We start from the raw sequence: 23,409 nt of genomic DNA, 5'->3' as shown, positions 1-23,409 counted from the left end.
GTAGAAAGAAATTTCGATTTTTAAAGTTGTCAAATTCATGACCATGATCACATTGTATGAATCTTATAGGGAGGAAAAAGTGGACCGAGACATAGCGCTGAAAGTTAAGGAGTATATTATGAACGCCGGATTTGTTGCATAAAGGAAATGTCCAAACATAATGAGTAAAATCATCAAGAATCACGAGATAATACTTAAAACCAGATACACTTTCTATTGGTGATGTCCAGAGATCACAATGAAGTAATTCAAAAGGAAAAGTACTAGAGGATTGAGAGGAACTAAAGGGAAGGCGAACATGTTTGCCCAATTGACATGACTGATACATAGAAGAATTATGAGAATCTCTATTACGAGGTATTGAAAATTCACTAAGAAGTGTGGATAACACATTTTTATTGGGATGACCGAGACGTTGGTGCCACAGATCAACAGAGGCCACCATAGATGTTGGAGGAGCAGCGACCGGAGCACCATGGAGAGAATATAAATCACCGGAGCAATTGAATCGAGCGATCTCGGCCTTGGTCGGGTAGTCCTTCACAGACAAACCAAAGGGGTCAAACTCAATGGAAACATGATTATCAGTGGTGATTTGGCGAACAGAAATCAGATTTTTAATAAGAGCAGGAGCTACAAGAACATCACGAAGAAGCAAAGGCTTAGTTGGGGATTGGATTTGAGCCTGACCGACACAGTAAATAGGAATAGAAGATCCATCACCGAGAGTAATAGAGGGAAAAGACGAAGGTGTGCAAGAAGAAAGCAAATTACTCGATGCAGACATATGACGAGAAGCACCAGAATCGAAAATCCAATCCGTACCTGAGTTCCCTTGTGCAACAAAGTTGTTCATGGCTTGTAGAAAAGCAGCTTGGTCCCAGCTCGGAGTTGAAGTAGAGGCCGGTGTAGTCATGGGAGCTTGCGGGTGTGGTGGCGTCAGCAGTAGGGCCGACATCGGCGTAAAGAGAGAGACACCATCATTGTACTGCTGCAGGTAGGGGGACGATGGAGCGCCATGGGATGCATAAGGACTGGTGTTGTAGATCGGTGGCGCGTAGGAGGGAGCAGCATGGTACGCGGCCGTCGGCTGTCGAGGCGCGAGGACGGGTGCGCCGGTGTGAGGGCGGGCACCGGGCTGCCAGCCACCGGTATATGCAGGCGGGGCACCATATGGCGTAGGGGCGGACCAGGGCATAGGCCACGCCTGGACTAGCCCTGTCCATGGATCAGGAGATGGGCGCCATCCGAATGGCGGTGGTGGTGCAGTTGATGAAGCCGGGGACGGTGGTGGTGTAGTTGGTGGAGCCGGGGGCGGAGCAGGAGCGGGCGCCGTGCGGAACTGCGGCGGCCTAGGGTTTTTGCCCCGGTAGTTGGGACTTGGATGCCAGACGGATGGTTGAGGAGGTGTTGTTGGTGGAGGTGGCGGTGGCGGCGTCGACGCAGGCGGGCGAGGAGAAGCAGTGAAGACCCAAGGACGGGAGTCCTTCGTAGTTAGTGCACGATCGGCCCATTGGAGCATCGAGCGAACCTTGGCGAAGGAGGGACGCGGACGCATCACAGGGATGAAGGAGGCCTGCTTCTCGAACCGCTCGCTGAGGCCGACGAGGAGGACGTTGATGAGCTGGCGATCGTCGATCGGATCACCAAGTTCATGGAGTTCATCCGCGATTGCCTTGAGGCGTTGGCAGTAGACACCGACTGTTGAATCACCTTGGTGTGGAGATTGTTGGCGCGAGCGTCGATGTTGTCCTGGAAGAGTTGACGAAGGGCCGCCAATAGATCGATGGCGGAGGCACCGTCACAGTGGACGAGATTGAAGATATCTGTGGAGACTCGCATGTAGATCCATTGAATAATGGCGAGATCATCCTTGACCCATTGCGTATCATGAAGTTGAGGAAGAGAGTCGTCGGCAACGTGAGAGCGGAGATTGCATCGCCCAAGGTGGACGTCGAAGAGGTGACGCCAATGGTAGTAGTTGTGAGCAGCGAGGTCTAGGGTTACGGGGATGTAGGGGCTAATATCGGAGATAGTGTCGGTGAAAGAGATGGAAGGGGGTATTGGTGGGGGTAGAGCTAGAGTAGAGGTATAGGAGGCCGTGGCCGCGGCGACCTTGGCGGCGCGCCGCTCGAAGTAGCCGGATGGCGGGGCTGGCGGGTTAGCCCTACACTAGGATCGAAAGTCTGATACCATGTAGAATTGTACCGAATAATTGTTGATACAATTAATATTATGCCGGTACAACAAGTATATATAAAAGCCAAGCCGCACCTGACCTAATCTTATTACAAACCGAGTATGTAGGAGTCTAAAATCCTAATACAAGTTGTATTCTAACAAGGCTTAAAGACTACTAAAGAGAGAAAAGGCACACACAGGTGCAAATAAAGTTTCGCCAGCAAACTAAAATGGAAACATCAGATCACACTAGGCAACCGCCACAATCTCCCGATAATGTAGGATGGCGTTGTTCTATCTCAGTTGCTTGGTCAGGTCTCGGCAAAACACGCATATGTGCTTTGTGGGATGGCCAGTGAATCATTTCTCCAAAATTCAGCATCATATATTGCTTGTGTTCAGCGATGTACCATCCATTGCCCTTGGTTGGTTCTAGGCAATCTTATCAACGCAGGACACTCACAACGATAGGATCCTTGCACATTGGGTCAATTGGTGCGAATCAGACCATCATCGCAGAATATAAATAATCCGTCCAACAGAAAACAAAGCATCGACTGCTAACAAAACTTGTCACTCGACTAGTAGTAAGTGCGTACAGAGCAGCCACGCCAATTTTCTGCATTACATTCTCAAGAAGGCAGTCAATCGCGAAGGGCACGACGCCTTGCAATGCGACGCTGCGTCTATACTCACCCTGCAAGTATTACCAGCTGCTCTTAGTAGTAATAGATTCAGATAAAATTAAACTAACACAATCCATACATTATTAAGCATCCAATAATTTTACTTCCTCAGCAGGAGCAATCTCAGACAAAATTATTAAACTACCATACGACATGGTCACTTCTTCATCCAGTGATACAATTACCGAAAAATTGCGTTTGCCCCGCTTTATAAAAGCAACAACCACCAAACATACCAAACCGATACAAAGCACACCACACCACGTAACACCCACACTAACTAAAGGCCAGATACATAGGTGTCAAAGGGGTACAACAACAACAACAACAACAACAACAACAACAAACTAAAAGGCACAAATTAGACGACAAGAAAAGACAACAAGCATCACTACGGAGCCGCCGACGCCCTCCCGATGATATCGCGAAGGAGTGAAGCTGAGAATTGATGAGACCGTGTGTGCGTGCGGTGGACAACCTCGAGCCGCCGGCGCCGTGTGTGCGTGCGGTGCACAACCTCGAGCCGCTGAGCCGTAAGTGCGGCGCGCAACCTTGCTAAGGTCGAGGGGAGGGCCGACGGCTGCCGCCGGCGCCGGAGAAGGACCTCTCGCTCACGCTGCCGCCGCCCATCAAGAGGAGAGGATTTGGGATTTTTGGGTGGAGGGGAAATTTGGCTATCCCGGGCTCGATCTGATTTAGGCGGTCCGGCTGGACCCCGCTCGCGAGGATGACCTGGCGCGTCCGGCGTATGAGAAACGTACACAGGACCGTCCTCGCGAGGATGGCATGTACGAGGATAATCCTATACTTCCAACTATTAATTCCTTTCTACGTACCCATTTGTGCATAGGCCGGAGAAAATCTGCCGGACTACATTGGAAGGATAACAGAGTTCTTCGAGGGCGTCGACGGTCGCCGCTACTTCGCCTGCCGGTGGTTCTTCCGTCCCCAAGACACAGTGATATCCAACACCAAACTTTTCAAGGACCACACCCACGACCCGAAGCGTGTTTTCTTGTCTGATGAAAGGAACGATAATGACCTTGATTGTATTGTGTCCAAGGTCAAGATCATCCAGGTCGATCCCAAGGTAAGTATAGTTCGTTGTTCATGACTCTATGATGCCTTACCTATGTAAATGTTTCTCAGTTTTGTTGCACACCTCGTTTCAGCTTGATCAAGAAGCCAAGGCTCAAGTAGCGGCTGACGCGGACCTGTACTTTGATATGTCCTATACTGTCCCCTACTCGACGTTTGAAAATATCACACTAGGTAATTGCTGCCTGCATCAAGGGCAAACCAGCTTGGTTATGTTTTGAACATTATATATATTGGCTCTATAGGGAAACTTACTATATATTGACATGGCTTTGCACTCTGCTTATAACCTTTGGAGTACCATTGCTAAATTTGTTGTATTAGATTTTCAAAATTATTTTTTGGGCTTTGAAGGTTTTTTAAAATATACATAGACCTATTTTCCCCACCAATTTCGCTGTTGTTGATCATAATCTGCTTGAAGTCAGAAATCCAGTCTCCACCTTGAACTTGTACACACAAATTCAGAATTAATCTACCGAGATAAATTCCCGTGGTAAAAAAAATTATTATGATAATACAAGATTTGCCTTGCTTGTAGATATTAATGAGAATTCTGGGATCTCATTTGATGCTGAAGCTAATTCAGAGTCTGACGCTGCAGCAACAAAAGCAACAATTCTCGACCTATATTCAGGCTGTGGTGGAATGTCCACCGGCTTGTGCTTGGGTGCAGTAATAGCTGGTCTTCAGATCGAAACGGTATAGTTCTACCTTATTGTTTTCAAGAACATAAGTGATTGATTTCTCTCCACTAACATGTCCTTATTAGTTTTTACCTTTTTTCTTGATATTTGTAGCGATGGGCTGTAGATCTTAATACCAATGCATGGGAGAGCTTCAAGTATAACCATCCAATCACAGAGGTATGTCTTGGTGCATCTTAAACTTCGTTATATTGTATAAATGCTCTCTCTTGTTTGCTGAATATATAATTTGTCTCTTGATTTTTGGACGTAGGTTCGTAATGAAAAAGTGGAGGATTTTCTCTTGTTGCTACAGGAATGGTCTGTCCTATGTGACAAGTACATCCACAAACATAATGATGATGCCTCAGCTAGTCCGTTGAAGGTTGGAGGGGAAGAACATGAACTTGGAAAAGGCAAGCTTGTCATAGACAAACTTACCGCGATCTGCTATGGTGGCGCCAAGAGAGAAAAATGCATATACTTCAAGGTACTCCTCATTCTCATCTTGTTCGCTTGTTGTGTTGGTATATTTGTTGTTCCTGCACATGCCATCATAATATAATTTTTTAACAGGTGCAATGGAATGACCATCGGGTTGAGGATTCCTGGGAGACCATGGAGAAACTCTGGTTAGTATCTAATCTGAAGTTATTTAAAAAAATGTATTTCAAGTGCAATGACTCTGCTTCAATGTTCAGCGATTACCCACTGAAAATTAAATAATTTGTTAAAGAAGGCCATAGGCGAAAGATCTTACCATTGCCAGTGAGTGTTTCCTATCTTCTTTCTACTTGGTAATATTGGTTAAACACAAGATTCGCTAATGGTATTTGATTGTCCTATCACATTTTAAAGGGTGATGTTGATGTGTTGTGCGGTGGCCCGCCCTGTCAAGGACTGAGCGGGAACAATCGGCACAGAAAATGTGACAAACCCTTGGATGATGACAAAAATAGACAGATTGTCACATTTATGGACATCGTTTCCTTCCTTAAGCCAAAATATGTGCTTATGGAAAACGTCGCGGATATTCTTAAGCTCAATGGTGGCTCTGTTGGTAGGTATGCTTTGAGCCGTTTGGTGGCACTGAACTATCAATCTCGGATGGGGTTGATGGTAGCCGGTTGCTATGGGCTGCCACAATTTCGAATGCGAATGTTCCTATGGGGAGCCCTCCCGACCATGGTTTGTAAATGTACCTTGTCATTATCAGTGTTCTCTACAAATCTATGACTCAGATGATTGATATGGTGTACTTGGCTATGCAGGTGCTCCCAAAGTATCCCCTCCCAACACACGACGTAGTAGTACATGGCGGAGCACCGAGTGCCTTCTCTGTAAGTAAAATTATACTGAAACCAATCCACTAGCAAGTGTAAACATGCATGCTGACCAGATTGATTCTGTTTTGCAGCAAAGCGTTGTTGCATATGATGAAAATCAGAAACCAACCTTGAAGGAGGCTCTGTATCTTCGTGACGCCATTTCAGATCTGCCCAAGGCAAGTTTCTCCCCCAGCCTATACATTTCGTAACCTCGACATATCTAACATCTTTTGTACATCCAGGTAAGCAATGATGAAACTGCCGATGAAACTATGTATAGTGTGAAAGCAGAGACGGAATTCCAGCGCTATATCCGGCTAAGTCGTAAAGGTAAATTACATAGCTCAACTAACAAGATGAATACGCTCACATTTTTGTTTGTTTGTTTGGGGAAAAAGGACTTGTTATTCACTTTGCAATTCAGTTTCATATATATACATACCTTCGTAGTGAGTTGATTTCTTGCCATTCCAAATGTTACAGAGATGCTGGACTACTCATTTGGTGATAACAAAGGTCCCTCGGAAGGTATGCTCCTGGATCACCGGCCTTTGAAGCTGAACAAAGATGACTATGAGCGTGTTAAGCAAATACCGCATCAGAAGGTAGGTGGCTGGATATAGTTCTCACTGTTGTTTTTGCGTTGCATTCTCCCTACATGACCATATGTTAAACTTTATGTGTTTTAGGGAGCCAACTTCCGTAACTTGACAGGCGTCAAGGTCGGCCAGGACAATGTTGCGTATATGGATCCTACAGTTAAGCCGCCCTGTCTTGAGTCTGGCAAACCATTGGTGGGTACCCTTCTACTGCCCAACTTTCTTTTTCCAATATGACCCAAAGCATTACCAAAACATGGCAACTATGCAATCTAGCTCTTCTTATTTATAGAATCTCAAAAAGAAAAGAAAAACCTCTTATTAGTTACACCACTTAGTCACATTATTGCTGAAGAGCTTGCTTGTCGTCTACATTTCCAGGTTCCTTACTATGCGTTGTCGTTTATGCATGGCAAGTCGTTAAAGTGAGTATCGGAGCTGCTTCCACCGCTTAATTTCCTTTCCGAAACTCGCCGTGTTGTCGTCAATGATTTTCTTTGATACACACAAAGCTACATATATACATGCTGTTGTAGGCCTTTCGGACGGTTGTGGTGGGACGAGACAGTGCCGACGGTTTTCACTAGAGCAGAACCGCACAACCAGGTCAGACTATTTTCCTAATTTGTTTGAAGTATCTTTCATCTTTTGTTCTCTGTTTTCTAATTTTCAGCTTTCCCCTCCACGTTCTCAAGGGCAGGTTCTTACGCGTTACTCACCCGTACGCCACTAGAGTCCCTGAATAAATTTTATTTTGGTGTTTGTCCTACATTTAGATCATACTACACCCAGACCAGGCGCGGGTGCTGACGGTGAGGGAGAACGCTCGGCTGCAGGGGTTCCCAGACTACTACCGCATGTACGGCCCCATCAAAGAGCGGTAGGTTCATCGCACATACATATGTCGACTGGACCTGAGCTGAACATATGCACCCCCTGAATGTTCATGATGATGCGTTGCTTGACAGATACATGCAAGTTGGCAACGCGGTGGCGGTCCCAGTCGCCCGTGCGCTGGGCTATGCACTGGCCCAGGCGTTCCAGCGCAAGACAGAGGGGAATAACAACCTGATGATCGTGTTGCCCGGCAGCTTCTCCGACGTGGCCATGATGAGGGTGAGGGCAAGGGCATCGTCATCTGGTGCCGAGGCGGCGGCGAAGGAGTTGGAAGGAGCTTCATACCTGAGTTCATCTGGGAACAACTAATGACTAGCTATCATGATTACTGATTAGGATGTCCTGGTGGGAGATGAGTAAGCACTGCTGTTGCTGTGCTGGACTGTGGACCTGATGTTTTTATTCTGTTTTTTCCCCTGTGGTAGTTACTCTTCCAAACATGCCTGCATGTGCATGATGATGTTTGGTTCTTGAGTGAACGTTCATCGAGTTTCTATTGTCTACTGGTTTGGTATTATTAGTTTGCTGGATGAAATTGTTGGGTGCTGTTTGAAGTGAAGGTGGTTTGGTATTGTGTAGGACTGAATGAATCTATCTACTGTATGTAGTAAAGGAAACAAATGGATTGAATCAAATCGTTGTCAGTAAAATGTAATTTGCTTGCCCGGCCGTGAGAAAGAGAAACAAATGGATTTTGGAACTTTGAAGGGTACAAGTAAGTATAAACTAGCTAGTTGAGATATAACTTGTTGGTGCAGAAACAACTTGACTGCCCTCCTTCTCACCAGTTACAAATTATTGTCCTTTGGTCTACAGTCACCATTGCCGATCTGCGTAAGTTGGGCCCTTTATTCTCCTTCTAATACTATGTGAATATAACATCGTTTAGACCACTAAAACGATCTTATATTTACTTACATCATTTAGGGAGTAGTATACGTTTCAAGAAGAAAAATACTAAAACACTCTAATTAGTTTCGCTAGCTAACAAAACTAGAGGTCAGCCAAGTTTCCCACTCCACTGTGTGTGTGTCTGCTCGAAACAGCTCCTCTGTTTCTGCTGGATGCACAACATATACTCCCTCCGTTCCTAAATATAAGTCTTTTTAGACATTTCAAATAGACAACAACATACGGATGTATGTAAGACATATTTTAGAGTGTAGATTCAGTCATTTTGCTCTGTATGTAGTCACTTGTTGAAATCTCTAGAAAGACTTATATTTGGGATTGGAGGGAGTATAACTGAATGATATCCCCTAATTGGTATCTTCTGGTACCCTCTTCTTATTGAATAACTAGCTGCATTCATCATCACCCTTGAGAGCTCTTATTAGCTGCTGCCCACGTGGCATCTTCTCTTCTGGTACGCGGGCACTTTTGGCTCTAACCTTTGATTTTGTACAGCCGCAGTGCAGCAAGATTACTTTGTACTACATAAGAATGCGAGCCCACAGACCTCATCTTTCGCGTGCGACAAGCAGTTCCTCTTGTGCAGAAATTGGGAAGGAACTTGGATGAGTTGTAACAGAGGAAACTAGCTACAAACTAGCAGTTGCGATTGCAGTTGATTTTGATTTGGACATACTCAAAAGAGTTTCAATACACGTCACGTCCCATTGGATTAATATTGTGTGGGGTTGGAATATTATTAATACTAACATAATCAAGTGATGAATGTCGAACCTTGGGTTGTAATGAACTGGCATATGTGGAACCTTGCATATTTTCTTAACGTGGTTGGGGCAATCATATCCGCTTATAGTGTCAGCAAGATCATGCATGAGATTAGTGGCGGAGCTACATTCATTATTGAGCCCCCCCCCCCCCCCCCCCCCCCCCAACAGCATTAAGTTCAGATGGTCCAACATTTAGCTGAGATTTTCACTTCGTGTTAATGGAATGGAATGGGAACAACAATAATGCGGTGGTTGGTGTGCTCTCACTTCTGTCGCTCCACTGATCTGGAACAGATGGCGGCACAGAATCTCTCCCGAAATGGTTAGCAAGCACTGCCATTTAAGGTAGGTTTAAATTGGAGGGAATAGCATTTGGGTGCTTGGAATTAAGCAACAAATGTGAGAAAGTTGAGCGTTTCTGGCTCGGACGGTGACTGTATTGACTGCGTCCGGCCGTGTCAAGCAGGTCCCCCAAGTTCTACTCCTTCTGCCTATTGAGGAGCAAAGTCTCCAAGTTTGCGAGCCATAATATTTCTTTTTGGGGTTTCTTGCAAGAAACAAAACAAAAAGAACATCACAAAGCTCCCCACTAAATATCCTAAATGATCCCCACTAAGCAATAAGATGGAAATTAATAATGCCAAACACACCCTTTGATTGTCCGGTACACACTGGTCTAAGCCGCTGAGTGTGCACCCCTAGTAAACTGCCGCTAGGTCAAGTCGTTTCTGTATATTCACATAGCTTTAGCTAAAGCGTGCGATGATCATGACAAAAATCCTGGACGATCTGCATATATGCGCTTGCTTTACCAAGGCGAAGCTTATTGGCGAGTTGATCAATTAGTGGCGTAAAGTAAACATGGATCAGCACTTATATATATTTGCCTTCTCAATCAACTACGCTACGGATCAGATGCACGATGGAACACATGATTCCCATTCTCTTTTGGATTATAATATATATGCACTACAAAAAGTGCCACAAAAGTCTTTCCTTCAAGAAAAAAATCCCGAAAGAAAATGACGCGCCAGCAGAAATGGGAACGTGACTCTGTCGAATAGAAATTTCAATATAATACCTTTTTTTACAAAGGAAATATATATTAATATCATGAAGATACCAATTACATCCAACCTCTGCAACAACGCAATGTCGTAAAGACATTACAGATGCTCACAGCCAAAAGACAAAATAAAGAAGAAGAAGAATAGAATGATCCTGTTACAGTGACCAATTCCTTGTAGCTACTGCATGAGCCACCGCCTAAACAACACTTGAATTCCAAATTCTCCAAAACCGGCGCCTACAAGAAGAAAACGGTGCATAAGCACCGTCATCGCCCGATCCTATATCTTAGGATTTCACCCTGGAGAAGATCCGCTTTCTCAAAACAATGTCTTCAACAAGGTCACTGCTAGGCACAACCAATTAAGATTAGACCTCGGGTTTTCATCCTGAAAACTAAGACTCTGTACTCCGCCAGTACTGCCTCCCCCACTTGCCGATGCCACTGCTAGAAGACAAAAATCACCAAGCAAAGTCCTCATCGCCATGAAGAATCGATTCACCATTACAAGGCCTCAGACCTCAGCCACCGTGACGTTCTCTGCCACTGTCTTCATCATAGAAAGCAAAATAACGATGTGTCCCATATGTGAATAGACAACGAAGCTTCACGTCACACCCTCCTGAAGCCACTCGGGCTGAAATAGGGCTGCACACGACCGAATCCCATCCGATCCACCAATATACAGGCGTCAAGCACCCAAAGAAGATCTTCGGCGAAACATTTCATAACTCATCAACAACCAGATCCATGAGGGCCGGCAATCGGCAGGACAACATCTTAACCCGAGGACCGCGCCACCCATCGGTTCCCAACAGCTGGCTGGAGATCTCAGCGCGCACCGCCGCCACCATCCGCACCACGCGGTCACCACGACAGTCGAGGTCGTAGAAGAAATCCGGGGCCACTGCCCCGACGCCTATCTCCGCTGGATGAACCACACCGTCCAGGGCCGCCGTGAAGCTCCGGACGGAGACCCCGCAACACGACAAAGGATAGGGCCACCACCGCCATTAGTCGTGTGAAGGGATGAGGACCCGCCACCGCTGTCAGCCTCGCGACCTTTGACCGGAGGCGTCCTTCGACGATGGCGATGGGAGAGGGATCGGAGGGGGAAGGGGTGGCGGTTGCGCTAGGGTTCCGCCCGAGTCGCCCCTCCTATGAATGACGCGGTGTCCATGATGAAGTTCAACCTACAGAAAAAATTAGTCCGCGTCATGGCTTGTCGATCTTGCACTTCACGTTCAACTATCCAAGCAAGATGGAAAAAACGAGTAATATCATTATAATCCTTATACTCTAATATGGTTTGAATTTCTCAGTTTAACCCTCCCATAAAATGTGTAAGCATAGTTTCATTATCCTCAACAATACCACATCTAATTACTGCAGTTCGTAATTCCTGATAATATTCGTCCATAGAAGTTTTTCTTGTCTTAAATTTTGCATTTTTTGAAGTATTTCAAGTTGATAATATGGTGTAACCCAACGAGTATGCATAGCAGTTTTCAAATCAACCCAAGTAGTGGGGGATATTACCATGACACAATCTACAATCTTTAGACCACCAAACAGAAGCAAAACTAGTGAATCACAAACAGCAGCAACAACACGTTTATCCTCGTGATATTGTAAATATGTAAAACGTTGTTCAGTAACTCCCAAGTAAGATATACATCAGGAATGTATCTACTCTCAAATGATGGAATATTCAACTTCAGTTTAGGGACATGGTTCTTATCTTGTAACTTAGGGGGTGGTGCAGCCCTACCGTTGCGATTGTAGGCATGTGAACGAACTGGTACTGGTGTTGGTTGCACGTAGTTCTGAGTTGGATCAACCTCGTCCTCGTAATCACCCTAGTAGTCATCGTACGGCTTGACGGTAGTAGCAGGAGCTGTAGGAGCAGCACCCGAATTTTGGCCTTGGATAATGGTAATATGCTTCGCTCGTCCTACTTAATCAGGAAGGCCACGTTGCTCTTATTGTTGTGGAGGTGCGACAGGCGCAACCGGTGATGGTGGTTGTAGACGCGCGGGGACTTCATTGAACTTGGCCTCCAACTTGGCGCCGATCGTCTTCTCAACGCCATCTATCCTCTCCTCTCCTCTCCATGGCCTCTCCAAAGTTGTTGTCGTGGTTCTAAGTCTGACACTAGAGGAGGGGGGTAGGTATGGAGAGGCAAGATCCTAGCTACGGTGAAGTTGTACACGCAGGTTTACGAGTTCAGGCCCTTCTCTGTGGAAGTAACAGCCCTACGTCTCGGAGCCCGGAGGCGGTCGATTGGATTATGCGTGTGAGTATTACAGGGGGTCCGAACCCCTGTGCCAGTGGAGGGGGGTGGCTTATATAGAGTGCGCCAGGACCCCAGCCAGCCCACGTTACAAGGGGTTCAATGTACATAAAGAGGGGGGCGTTACTGGTAACGCCAGCATTAAGTGCTTATAAATGGTATTGAAGACTACAGAGTGAACGCCTGACCGTTGAGATGTTGGTCGACTCCTGGTCTTCAATAGGTCGAGTGATTCTGCACATGGTCGAGTGACCATAGGGAGGACAGATCTCCGAGTGGTATAGAGGTCGAGCGGATGACACTCGACGCCTTGACTGGGTCTCCTTTATTGTCTTTGGACTTCTCCATTTCTTTGATAATGGTCCTGGATGGGGTCATGGGTCAGGCCTATGACCCTACCCCAGGTCTATGTCCTCATCATTAGCCCCCGAATGGATCGAGGACCGAGTGAAAATAGGGTTGAGGTTGATCTTGTCTTGATTCTCGTGTTTCATGGCCTTCTCGACTCACTTGGGAATGACAGGACCTCAGCTTTTATTCCAGTCGCCTCGGTCGATTCAGAAATTGTCGATTGAATTCACAATGTTATCTGCCGAGTGTCACTCTGGTGAGTTGAATCTCCGGCGCGATTGATTGCAACGAATCCCGGATCTCACGGGATTCAAAATTTCTGGGGAAGCGCGCGGGACGGGACGTGCCGATGATGACGGGACGGATAAGCAAGGGCGCCTCGATTTTCGCGCCGCCTTTTCCGCCACGTGCGACGCGCGTGGCTGCAGCGGGATTTGATAAGATCGCTCGGTCCCACCCGTCAGTCACTCGGAAGCGAGCCTTTATAAGGCGACGGAGGTCGGGGTACCGGTACTGTTCACATCTGTTCCTTCTCTTCTTCTTCCACTCCTCCGCGACACCTGGCTCTTCCGTCTCGACGCCGCCGCTCCTCCACAATGGTGAAGGACAAGACGAAGGCGCTAGAGCGCGCCAAGAAGACGGCGGGGGCGGCGAAGGAGCGAAAGCCGAACCGTGGGTCGTCGTCGCGCTCGAAGCTGCCGAGGGGTTTGATCCAAGGCGATTAGATCCAATCTTTGCTTCGCCAAGAGGACTTGGACGAGCTGACGGACGCTGGCCTGGTCACCAAGGGCGCGGCGAGGCTGCCAGGGAGGGAGATGGCGCCGCAGCCCCAACCTGGTGAGTGCGTACTGCTCACCACTCACGTCGACCGGGGTTTCTCTCTTCCCCCACACGCCTTTTTCCGGGGATTTCTGCACTTTTTCGGCGCTCAGCTCCACCACTTCACTCCCAACACAATCATTTATCTTGCCGCGTTTGTCTCCATGTGTGAGAATTTTCTGGGATGTCGACCGCATTGGGGTCTGTTCAAACACATCTTCACTGTTCGCTCCCAAACGGTGAAGAAAACGAATTCGAGCGATGAGAAGACCCAGGTCATTCAGATGTGCGGTGGTTTAGGCATCCAAAAGAGGAAAAGGAGCTCTTTCCCTTCCATGACTTTTCCCGAGTCAGTTAGAAGCTGGCAGTCGACCTGGTTCTACTGCCAGGACCTCTCGACTCCTGGGCAGTCGACTGGACTTCCTTCGTTCACTTTTGACCGTGTTCAAACCCCTTCTCCCTTGAAAGTGACCGCTGCTGAGCAAGTAGAGACTAACATGTTGGTCGAGAGGGTGGTTCAGTTGATAAATCAGGGGGTCACCGGCATGGATTTGCTGGAAGTGTTTCTCAGTCGACGGATTCAGCCCCTCCAGTATCGTGACCATCCCATGTGGATGTATACGGGGCCGAATGACTCTGCTCGGGTGCATCCTGAAGAAGTATCAGCTGACACGGTGGCCAAGTGGTTGTCTAGCATCACCGGTAACAAGGACAACCCCAGAGGAGCCAGGAGAGTTCGGCCTTTCTGTGACGGCAATCCACCCGACAAGGTATAACCTTTTATTCCGATTGTTCTTGACTGCACACTCCGACTATCCACGGATCCGACTGATTTGCACTCGACTTCTTGTTTTGCAGATTTATACTGAGACGTATTCCATGCCCAACGGCGAACAGGCTCCCGCGCAAGACCAAGAGGGGAAGGACAGCGCGGAAGAGAGTGCGGACTGGGAGTCCCCGGATGATGATGACGACGATGACGATGAGAGCGAGGAGTCGGACGAGGAGGAGGAGGTCGACTCGCCATCCCGAACCGAACGTCGATCCAAGCAGCAGCACGACCCAGCAGGTGGGCGTGGCAAGGCAGTAGCGTCGAGCACCCAGGCGCAAAAACGAGCCAGGTCTTTGACTCCGGAACCGACGGAAAAAGCCGTCAAGCAGCCCAAAGCCAACCCCTCCAAGGTTCGGAAGACCCTGCCGAAGATCAAGATGGACGTGCCTGTCGCCTCCGGGTAACGTGTTCTTCTCATGTCTTTTCTTTGTGCCGATTGATTTTTTTTATCTGACCGAGTGGGTGACGAACTTGTCCAGTCCTATCTCTGCTGCAACTGACATGGATGTTGACAAGACCGCAAGGGACGAAGAGGCTGATGACGCAGCCTCCTCTCGAGCTGGTAAGCCCACTCAGCTGAAGCTTACTTTCGTCGATTGAATAATTGGTCGACTGATATTCTGTCGATTGTTCTTCTTACTGCAGTTCAGCGAGACATTGTTGTGCTTCCTGACGACGACGAAGAAGAAATGCCTCCGAAGGAAAGGAAGAAGAAGAGGAAAGGCTCGAGCAGGAGGGTGCCTGAGGTCCCAGTCTCTGAAGCGGTGGTCGAGCGAACTGAAGATCCAGTCCGGGCCAATGTTTTGTTTGCCGACCCGCTGACGACTGATCGCCCATCGGGGTCGGTTAACCCAGTTCCTGCTGCTTCACTGCAAGTCCCCGCCTCGACTGTTTTGGAACTATCGCTCTTTGCCGCGTATCAGATCCCAGACGACCCACCCAGTGCTGCCAGGGAGGCTCTTCGCCAAGTGACCCTTGTTATGGAGCAGGTGAAGGTGATGCATGAGGCCAGTCAGGTGGCGTACAATGCTAGCACTGCTCTGCAAGCCAACGTCAAGGTCAGTTATTCCCCGTCTGATTTTTATTCCGGACACCCACTCGGTTCATCTGTCTTGAGGTCGTATAAGTCTTGATTGGTCAACTAAAGTTGAGTCGGCTGAGACATAGATGAGCGTTTTGGAAATTTATGTGCATCAATCATCAATCTACAACACTCATCGAGTCGTAGTTCTTGCACTGTTTCTACCAGTGGGGGCACGCTGAGTGCACCCACTGGGTGTAGTCCCCGAGACCATGGTTGGCTGCGGGCAGTCGACTGTGGTCTCATAGTTTTCATTTCTTCATTCGACGCTGGGCAGACCATGCCGAAAGTTGAGTCGAACCAGTGGGGGCACGCTGAGTGCGCCCACTGGGCGTAGTCCCCGAGACCGTGGTTGACTGCTGGCAGTCGACTATGGTCTAAGAACGACTCCTCTATTTTTTTGAAAACTCGTGTTGGGTAGACCATGCCGAGTGTTGAATCAAACCAGTGGGGGCACGCTGAGTGCACCCACTGGGTGTAGTCCCTGAGACTGCCATTGAATGTTTGATTCGGTGGTAGTCTTAGAGTAACCTTCACTGTCGTTTCTGTCGACTGACAAAATTTATATGCTAACTGCAGAAGTCTTGTGATCTTGGAGCTCAAATTTCTGTGCTGAACCAGCAACAAATCAGCCTCAACCTTGATTTGGAGCTGGCTCAGAAGAATCTCAAGACCGCTCGTGACGAGGTGACTGCCATGGGAGGTAAGCAACTGAAGCAGGCTGTTCATCTTACGACTTGTATTTCTTTGCGTTTGTCTTAGTCACTTTGAACCGAGTGACTCCACTCGAACAGATGTGCGTAGTGAAAACCGTCAACTTCAAGGTCGTCTAAAGAATGTTGTTTCTTTAGAGAAAATGAAGCAGGCTCTGGAGAAGAAGGACCTCGACCTTGCTACTGCTCAAAAGGAGGCGCGGGAGAAGATGACGCTTGCTGAAAAGAAATTGGCTTCAGTCGGAAAGCTGGAAGAGGAGAACTCCACACTCAAGACCGCCATCTCAGACGCAAACCGTGAAATTGAACAACTGAAGAAGGACAAGGACAGGCTGGCTGACAAGGTTGGCAACCTCCAAGTTAAGAAGGGTGAGTTGGAGTCTTATATGGGCCAGCTTGCCGCCAAATTGGTCTCCAAGCTTGAAGGTATTTGTTGCTCGACTGATTTCATGAAGCCGACTAATAGGTTCATTATCCTGTCGACTCACTTTTCTATCGACTATGCAGAATTGTGTCAAAACTTTGAAGAGGAAACATGGCGAGTCGAGACGGATCTGGATCCCAAACACTGTCCAGTCGCGGATGACGTCGCAATGAACGTGCTGCGGTTGGAATCTCGCATGGACAACGCTGTTGCTTATCTCACTCGTCTGAAGGCGGCGATGACCCAAGTTGATGCTGAACTCTGGCCCGAAGCAGAACTGTCTCCAGACCTCGTATCTCTGATGGCCCGACTGAACTAGATCCCTGCGCGAGTGCAAGAATGGAAGAAATCGTCTGCTCGCTGTGGCGCTGATGTCACTCTGTCACTCGTCTGAGTGCATTGCAAGGACGTCAACGAGGACAAGCTGGCGGCGCTCAAAGTTGCCAACACCAAAAAGCTCAGCTTCCAGTCCTTCATGGACACTTTCCTCGACGCCGCCACTCGCATCGCAGACAGCATCGACCTCGACAGTTTCTGTGATCCAGCCAGTCCTTCCCCTGCCGAGTGACCGAAAAACTTTTATGCTCCACCTTTATTTGCCTCGGAGTGCCGAGTGATAGTGTAATCGTGAAAACTCCTTCGGGCTTGATTGCTCAAGTACTTTAATCCGCAGACCGGAACCTTAGGATTTATCCGAATTTGGTTTACTTCTGAATACGTTTGCATTTGCTTTCGAGTAGTTCTTGCTCTTTCATTCGACATAATCTTTTTGATCAGTGCAGCTTCATGGAGGCAAGAGGTACTCGACCCGAACTCTGCAATCTTTGCAGATAAGGGATGGAGCGTACGTTATACTTGTGGTGTAGCTCTGAGGAGAAGGTAGCAGTCGACCAGTGCTTCGCCGTCTTTGTGCGCCATCATGGAGCGTACGTTATGCTTGTGGCGCAGCTCTGAGGAGAAGGTAGCAGTCGACCAGTGCTTCGCCGTCTTTGTACACCAGCATGGAGCGTACGTTATACTTGTGGTGCAGCTCCGAGGAGAAGGTAGCAGTCGACCAGTGCTTCGCCGTCCTTTCGGATAGGGACGGAGCGTGCGGCCGTTTCTTCGAATGAAAAGGTCAGTCCTCATTCGGAATGTGTTTTAAACTTAGGCGAGTGCTGGACTGCAGCTAAGCCCCCGAGTGGGAGGGTTGCTCTCCACTCGGTAGGATTTTTTGAACTTAGACGAGTACTGGACTGCAGCTAAGCCCCCGAGTGGGAGGGTTGCTCTCCACTCGGTAGGATTTTTTGAACTTAGGCGAGTACTGGACTGCAGCTAAGCTCCCGAGTGGGAGGGTTGCTCTCCACTCGGTAGGATTTTTTAAACTTAGGCGAGTACTGGACTGCAGCTAAGCCCCCGAGTGGAAGGCTGGCTTACCACTCGGTAGGATTTTTTGAACTTAGGCGAGTACTGGACTGCAGCTAAGCCTCCGAGTGGGAGGGTTGCTCTCCACTCGGTAGGATTTTTTAAACTTAGGCGAGTACTGGACTGCAGCTAAGCCCCCGAGTGGGAGGGTTGCTCTCCACTCGGTAGGATTTTTTAAACTTAGGCGAGTACTGGACTACAGCTAAGCCCCCGAGTGGGAGGGTTGCTCTCCACTCGGTAGGAATTTTTGAACTTAGGCGAGTACTGGACTGCAGCTAAGCCCCCGAGTGGGAGGGTTGCTCTCCACTCGGTAGGATTTTTTGAACTTAGGCGAGTACTGGACTGCAGCTAAGCCCCCGAGTGGGAGGGTTGCTCTCCACTTGGTAGGATTTTTTGAACTTAGGCGAGTACTGGACTGCAGCTAAGCCCCCGAATGGGAGGGTTACTCTCCACTCAGTAGGATTTTTTGAACTTAGGCGAGTACTGGACTGCAGCTAAGCCCTCGAGTGGGAGGGTTGCTCTCCACTCGGTAGGATTTTTTGAACTTAGGCGAGTACTGGACTGCAGCTAAGCCCCCGAGTGGGAGGGTTGCTCTCCACTCGGTAGGATTTTTTGAACTTAGGCGAGTACTGGACTGCAGCTAAGCCCCCGAGTGTGAGGGTTGCTCTCCACTCGGTAGGATTTTTTGAACTTAGGCGAGTACTGGATTGCAGCTAAGCCCCCGAGTGGAAGGCTGGCTTACCACTCGGTAGGATTTTTAAAACTTAGGCGAGTACTGGACTGCAGCTAAGCCCCCGAGTGGAAGGCTGGCTTACCACTTGGTAGGATTTTTTAAACTTAGGCGAGTACTGGACTGCAGCTAAGCCCCCGAGTGGATGGCTGGCTTACCACTTGGTAGGATTTTGTAAACTTAGGCGAGTACTGGACTGCAGCTAAGCCCCCGAGTGGAAGGCTGGCTTACCACTCAGTAGGATTTTTTTAAACTTAGGCGAAGTGGATTCGTGGCTAAGTCACCCGCTGGGGGATTTTAAACACAAGAATATTCGAAGGCAATCATACTTGGATAACTGCAAAAACTCTGTCTTTGACAATCACGCCAAACAGGTATTTCTTATTACAACTCGACAAACCGAGTGTTTATCTATAAAAGGGGCGGAGCAGCTCCGCATTCCAAGCGCGTGGCTTGTCTTTCTTGTGCTCGACGTTGTAGAGATGGTAGGCGCCATTGTGAAGTACTTTGGTGACGATAAAGGGACCTTCCCAGGCTGGGGCAAGCTTGTGTGGTTTCTACTGGTCCACTCGAAGAACTAAGTCTCCCTCCTGAAAGGCCCGACCCCTCACGTTCCTGGCATGGAGACGACGCAGGTCTTGCTGATAGATGGTCGACCGAATCAGTGCCATTTCTCTCTCTTCCTCCAGGAGGTCTACTGCATCTTGCCTTGCTTGCTCAGCTTCAGCTTCGGAGAAGAGTTCGACTCGAGGCGCATTGTGAAGCAAGTCACTCGGGAGTACGGCTTCAGCTCCATAGACCAAGAAGAACGGAGTTCGGCCAGTCGACCGATTGGGAGTCATCCTCAAACCCCAAAGTACTGACGGGAGTTCATGAACCCAGGCCCCGGCTGCATGCTTAAGATCGCGCATCAGTCGAGGTTTGAGCCCCTTAAGAAGCAACCCGTTGGCTCTTTCTGCTTGTCCATTCGACTGGGGATGAGTGACTGAAGCATAGTCGACTGGTGTACCTTGAGAGGCGCAAAAAGCTCTGAACTCATCGGAATCGAAGTTCGTCCCATTGTCAGTGATGATGCTGTGTGGTACACCATATCTGAATGTCAATTCTCTGATGAAACTGACAGCAGTACTGGCTTCAAGACTCTTGACGGGTTTGGCTTCAATCCATTTAGTGAATTTGTCGACTGCTATGAGCACATGAGTAAAACCACTCCTGCCGGTCCTCAAAGGGCCAACCATGTCCAACCCCCAGACAGCAAAAGGCCAGACGAGTGGAATGGTCTTCAGAGCGGATGCAGGCTTGTGGGACATGTTGGAGTAAAACTGACAACCTTCGCATTTGTCCACTATCTCCTTTGCCATTTCATTCGCTCGCGGCCAGTAGAATCCCGCTCGGTATGCTTTAGCCACGATGGTCCGAGAGGACGCATGGTGGCCACAGGTCTAAGTTAACCAAGCTCTGGCCGATCCTTCCAACATCAGGGGAAGGTGCTTCATGGCCACGTCGTCATTGCCACCACCAATTTGTACAGCCACTCGGTAATCCTCTAGCCAGGTTTCAGGTTTGGACTCCCCAGTGAATTTACTGACTCCAGTCGCCAACCTGAAGTTGGGAGGAATCACTGCAGCCCTGATGGCTCTGCTAAAACACTCGGGACCTGAGACATGAACTCTGCTGTCAGTCGGCTGATCTCTATCACGGCCCTCTCGGTGCGCTCTGTTCCTGTCTACCAAACCTTGAACAAGAATTGACCTTGCATCAAAGCCTGGTTCTCTGGGGTCGACAGGAACTCCACGCCCGCCACTGCGAGCACGTCTATCGTCATGTTGCCGGGGTGCATTCGACCCACTCCTCGGAGGAGGGGTGTGCACTCGACGGCGATCGTCTTGACCGGGTCGGTGATCATACTGCTCATGGTTCCTGTGCCGATCTTGTCGGGGTTCACGTCCCTCATGCCTCGGAGGCGATCTTGGGCTGTGGGCCGACTGAACCGTGTCTGCCCTCACGGATCTGCTGTGGATCCTGTTCCGCGACTGAGATACCGCGGTGTTCTGCTCCCCAGCCGCTCGAAGTAAAGCTCGGATCTGCAGTAAACCGCGGCCAGCCTCCGACTGGGAGGGCTGAATCGACTCCGCTATACGAGCCGCGGCAGTGAGATTTTCAATCGGCGTACGATATACCTGCGGTGGCAGCGGAAAAAGTTGTCGTCGACTGGAATCTGCGATGCGCTGCCGAGCGCGATCGTCCAGAGCTCGCTGGAGATTATCCAGTCGAGTGCGTTCAGCCAAATTGGCCAAGCGCACCTCCTCCAAGGCCCAAGCCTCGAGGGTTTCTCCAGTGATGGGAGTATGGAGTGCATCCATATTGCGGCGGCGGAGCTCTTCCTTCTGCTGTGAAGAAAGTGGCTCGGGGCGGTACTCCTCGTGGGCACGCGACGAATCGCCGTTGCCATCACCGCCCTCCTCGGGAGGGAAGCCTGGGGGACCGCGTGGCTCGTTGACCATCAGAACCTCCGCCGCGGGATCACTGCTATCGCAGTCGGACGCAGCCTCTGCGGAGCTAGTCGACAGGTCGAACAGGCCGTAGAGGGTTTCGTCGGGCTCGATCGCCGCGACCTGTGGGGTAGCCGTTTGGCGGGCTACCGCATGCCTCACCCACCGCTGCAGTCGCGACCGACCGGATCGCTTGCGGCGACGCGTGGTGGGGAGTGAGGGCATCGTAGGAGTCGACTGGTACTGAGTCGACTGCTGCCGTAGAAGAACGCCGCGAACGCACGCACGAAAATGCGTCGCCCCGCGGACGGGGAGCGCCTCCACGTCGAGTGGAGCCTCTTGGAGCCAAGCGGAGTCGTCGGCAATGAAAGTGAGCACGCCGAGACGGATCTCACGGCCCTTAGCCAAATCTCCACCGGAAACCATGATGATGGAATCAGAAAAAACCGCAACCTCACCGAAAAGTCGCTAAGACACCTGCCCCACGGTGGGCGCCAACTGTCGTGGTTCTAAGTCTGACAGTAGAGGAGGGGGGTAGGTATGGAGAGGCAAGATCCTAGCTACGGTGAAGTTGTACACGCGGGTTTACGAGTTCAGGCCCTTCTCTGTGGAAGTAACAGCCCTACGTCTCGGAGCCCGGAGGCGGTCGATTGGATTATGCGTGTGAGTATTACAGGGGGTCCGAACCCCTGTGCCAGTGGAGGGGGGTGGCTTATATAGAGTGCGCCAGGACCCCAGCCAGCCCACGTTACAAGGGGTTCAATGTACATAAAGAGGGGGCGTTACTGGTAACGCCAGCATTAAGTGCTTATAAATGGTATTGAAGACTACGGAGTGAACGCCTGACCGTTGAGATGTTGGTCGACTCATGGTCTTCAATAGGTCGAGTGATTCTGCACATGGTCGAGTGACCATAGGGAGGACAGATCTCCGAGTGGTATAGAGGTCGAGTGGATGACACTCGACGCCTTGACTGGGTCTCCTTTATTGTCTTTGGACTTCTCCATTTCTTTGATAATGGTCCTGGATGGGGTCATGGGTCAGGCCTATGACCCTACCCCAGGTCTATGTCCTCATCAGTTGTTCAACACGTATTGCACCTGTTCACCCAGCATTTGTTGAAATTTATCTTCTAGCTCCTTCTTCGTCATGTTCTCGCAGTCCTGCTTGTTCTCTTGTGATCCTGGCATGATTAGCATCAATAAAAACACACAATTATATGTTCTATAAACTACTAATAGGACGTGGTTTGATGGAGAGTCACAAATCCGTCAAGCAAATCACAAATTCTTACCAGTTCTTACCAATCAGCAGATGGTGATCGGCAATCGTTGCAGTCAGAACTCTCAAAGCTTAGATAGAGCGATTGTTAGGCAGTGTCAAATACATGATTTAGATGTAAATGGAGTTGGGAACGCTTATGATATAGCAGCAAAAATATCAGCAATAATCAATTCATAGATGTGAAGTTGAATAAACGCTCAATGACGATAATGTGCTGGTCCTAGGCAAGAAATACTAGAGGCGCAAGTCTAGAACACTAACAAAACCACAGCGCTGCACGTAAACAGGGAAGAAGCACATTCTGAATCTCTTCTTTTTGCGCTTTTTATTTTTGCTCAGGAATTTTTTTCCAAAAAAGTTTCCTTTTTGTTTTAGTTTTGAAATATTTCTCTTCTGTCTGCGATACGAAAGTTGTGGAGCTTGACTTGATCACGACACGTACTATGGCATGATATGGAAATCAATAACAGAGAGTCGAATAGTGAACTCGGACTAGGATTGATGGCGGAGATGAATCTGGTCAAACTTGGACTGGCGAGATGGTGGTGGATATGCATTGGAGGTGGACTTGGATTGGCGTGATGGCGAAGGATAACACTATACCCATATGTAAATTGTCTGAACATGTAATTTGGGTAAGTCTGATTTTGTGGGAGAATGAAGAAGGCGAAGCGGAGCCCCGAGGCAGATCCAGGTACATGTCGTGGCTAGTGGCAGCGTGGCATATGGAAGTAGGCTAGACCAAGCCGAAGCCGAAGACGCT

General features: G+C 48.9%; 1 protein-coding gene across 1 annotated transcript; it reads left to right on the top strand.

Annotated features, from left to right (window-relative positions):
- The first annotated feature begins 3,594 nt into the window (after window positions 1-3,594).
- LOC123495148 (DNA (cytosine-5)-methyltransferase CMT3-like) lies at window positions 3,595-9,089 on the top strand. The gene is made up of 15 exons (XM_073502863.1): window positions 3,595-3,624; window positions 3,718-3,957; window positions 4,040-4,139; window positions 4,507-4,667; window positions 4,766-4,831; window positions 4,926-5,141; window positions 5,510-5,839; window positions 5,923-5,991; window positions 6,222-6,309; window positions 6,463-6,584; window positions 6,669-6,773; window positions 6,960-7,003; window positions 7,115-7,184; window positions 7,355-7,458; window positions 7,547-9,089. Exons 1-15 carry the CDS (start codon window positions 3,595-3,597, stop codon window positions 7,782-7,784), a joined length of 1,983 nt encoding a protein of 660 aa, XP_073358964.1. The 3' UTR covers window positions 7,785-9,089.
- Window positions 9,090-23,409: the final 14,320 nt, after the last annotated feature.

This window comes from Aegilops tauschii, chromosome 7 (genome assembly GCF_002575655.3).
Source record: "Aegilops tauschii subsp. strangulata cultivar AL8/78 chromosome 7, Aet v6.0, whole genome shotgun sequence".
Classification (NCBI taxonomy): domain Eukaryota; kingdom Viridiplantae; phylum Streptophyta; class Magnoliopsida; order Poales; family Poaceae; genus Aegilops; species Aegilops tauschii.
The sequence above is the reverse complement of the archived record's forward strand: the minus strand, read 5'-3'. Positions and strand labels throughout refer to the sequence as shown.